Consider the following 3,009-nt stretch of genomic DNA (forward strand, 5'->3'; position numbering starts at 1 on the left):
GATATCTGGCGGGATATTCAAATGATGAGAATCCACACTACCTGCCCTCTAACAGAATTGCTACACTCATTAGAGTATATAAAGGAAACAAACAATTTTTGACCAAGTCATACAGAGTTGTTTTGTAGTTGATAAACATAGGATAAAATTAAGTTAGAAAATGACTCATCATAGAACATTACTGGTTCAGTAATGTTGTGTAATAGTCGTGAACCATGGGAGTTTCATATCTCATATTCACACTAGGCTGTTTAATCATATGAATCGTTTCTAATAATATCCTGTTATTTAAGTTGTTTTCCTTGTCAACTATTTTGGTGTTTTCAAAATCAAAACTATGGTCAAATTCAATTGAATGTTTTGTCAAGGCACTGTGTTGTGTCGGATTCTGGAAAATATTACGTCTATGTTCTCTGATTCTTGTTTCAAGTAATCTTGAAGTCTGTCCAATATAAACCTGGTTACATCCCTTACATGGGATCGAATATACAACATTGTAGCTTTTACCCAATGGAAGCTTATCTTTGATCGGTGGAAACCAATTTTTCAAATAAAAAGGTATCTTGAAGATGGTGTGTAACCCTACTTTTCTAAAGATTCTTTTTATGTCGTTTGATATATTTCCGACATAAGGTAGGACGACAATGTTTTTCCGATTTATGGGACCTGTTTTCATAAATCTGTCCTCTTTCCGCTTGGAAACACTGAAAGGGTTATAGATATCAGAAACGCGTTCTTTGATTATGTAAGAAGTGAACTCAATCGGATAACCGTTTCGTCTAAGAATATCTTTAATTAATTGTAGATTTTCAGGTCTAAATTCAGGGTTAGCAAGTAAAATAGCCCGATCAATTAAGCCTTTGATAAGACCAACCTTGTGTTGTAAAGGATGGTGAGAGAAAAAGTTCACATATCTCCCAGACCAACTCGACTTGTGAAACCAATTTGTTTTTAGATTGTTGCCGTTTCTAATAACGTTTATATCAAGAAAACTCAAGCAAGAGTCTTTCTCAATTTCATGTGTGAACTGAATTCTATTATGAAAACTGTTGAACGTGCCTAACACAGTTTGTAGTTGTTGTGGTTTTATACATGTGATTATGTCATCAACATATCTGTTGTAGAAAGGGAGTTCAAATGGTAACTTAGAAATCGAAACCTGTTCTAGTTCTTCCATTACAAGGTTCGCAATTACTGGAGAGATGGGTGATCCCATTGCAGTGCCAAAAACCTGTTTGTAATATATGCCGTTAAACATGAAAACATTAGCTTCAAGTACAAATTGATGAGAGAGTGGGCAAGCGTTTAAAAACATATAACGCAACTGTACCTAGAGCGTACGCATTACCAAAAACGCATAAAGTCGAATTAAGCTGGAGAATCATTGTATCATCGATAGGAGGTCCTACATACAAGCTATCAAAATTTCTAGCCAATATACTTTCTAAAATCGTTGGAAAATCTCCTTTCCACACTATTGACAGTTGGAACTTTGTTAAAGAAATTAGGACAATTGTGATCCCTGAAGATTGCATGCAATTAGTATCACTTGATGTAACAGCGCTGTTCACCAATGTTCCAATCGATTTGGCTATTAAAGTTCTTGATAGTAGATGGGAAGAAATCAAGGAGCATACTTCCATTGGACGTAATGATTTCCTCCAGGCTGTTAAATTTGTACTTGAAGCTAATGTTTTCATGTTTAACGGCATATATTACAAACAGGTTTTTGGCACTGCAATGGGATCACCCATCTCTCCAGTAATTGCGAACCTTGTAATGGAAGAACTAGAACAGGTTTCGATTTCTAAGTTACCATTTGAACTCCCTTTCTACAAAAGATATGTTGATGACATAATCACATGTATAAAACCACAACAACTACAAACTGTGTTAGGCACGTTCAACAGTTTTCATAATAGAATTCAGTTCACACATGAAATTGAGAAAGACTCTTGCTTGAGTTTTCTTGATATAAACGTTATTAGAAACGGCAACAATCTAAAAACAAATTGGTTTCACAAGTCGAGTTGGTCTGGGAGATATGTGAACTTTTTCTCTCACCATCCTTTACAACACAAGGTTCGTCTTATCAAAGGCTTAATTGATCGGGCTATTTTACTTGCTAACCCTGAATTTAGACCTGAAAATCTACAATTAATTAAAGATATTCTTAGACGAAACGGTTATCCGATTGAGTTCACTTCTTACATAATCAAAGAACGCGTTTCTGATATCTATAACCCTTTCAGTGTTTCCAAGCGGAAAGAGGACAGATTTATGAAAACAGGTCCCATAAATCGGAAAAACATTGTCGTCCTACCTTATGTCGGAAATATATCAAACGACATAAAAAGAATCTTTAGAAAAGTAGGGTTACACACCATCTTCAAGATACCTTTTTATTTGAAAAATTGGTTTCCACCGATCAAAGATAAGCTTCCATTGGGTAAAAGCTACAATGTTGTATATTCGATCCCATGTAAGGGATGTAACCAGGTTTATATTGGACAGACTTCAAGATTACTTGAAACAAGAATCAGAGAACATAGACGTAATATTTTCCAGAATCCGACACAACACAGTGCCTTGACAAAACATTTAATTGAATTTGACCATAGTTTTGATTTTGAAAACACCAAAATAGTTGACAAGGAAAACAACTTAAATAACAGCATATTATTAGAAACGATTCATATGACTAAGCAGCCTAGTGTGAATATGAGATATGAGACTCCCATGGTTCACGACTATTACACAACATTACTGAACCAGTAATGTTCTATGATGAGTCATTTTCTAACTTAATTTTATCCTATGTTTATCAACTACAAAACAACTCTGTATGACTTGGTCAAAAAATTGTTTGTTTCCTTTATATACTCTAATGAGTGTAGAAATTCTGTTAGAGGGCAGGTAGTGTGGATTCTCATCATTTGAATATCCCGCCAGATATCGATTAGCTAGGTGATCTATTGATCACTGATAAGTTGTATGTAAGTATGGTTC

The 3,009-nt window shown here is 34.8% G+C and overlaps 1 protein-coding gene across 1 annotated transcript; it reads left to right on the top strand.

Annotated features, from left to right (window-relative positions):
• The first annotated feature begins 1,256 nt into the window (after positions 1-1,256).
• LOC143219320 (uncharacterized) lies at positions 1,257-2,778 on the top strand. The gene is made up of 2 exons (XM_076445324.1): positions 1,257-1,275; positions 1,502-2,778. The coding sequence occupies exons 1-2, from the start codon at positions 1,257-1,259 to the stop codon at positions 2,776-2,778; spliced, it is 1,296 nt and encodes a 431-aa protein (XP_076301439.1).
• Positions 2,779-3,009: the final 231 nt, after the last annotated feature.

Source organism: Lasioglossum baleicum, unplaced genomic scaffold (genome assembly GCF_051020765.1).
Source record: "Lasioglossum baleicum unplaced genomic scaffold, iyLasBale1 scaffold0023, whole genome shotgun sequence".
NCBI lineage: Eukaryota > Metazoa > Arthropoda > Insecta > Hymenoptera > Halictidae > Lasioglossum > Lasioglossum baleicum.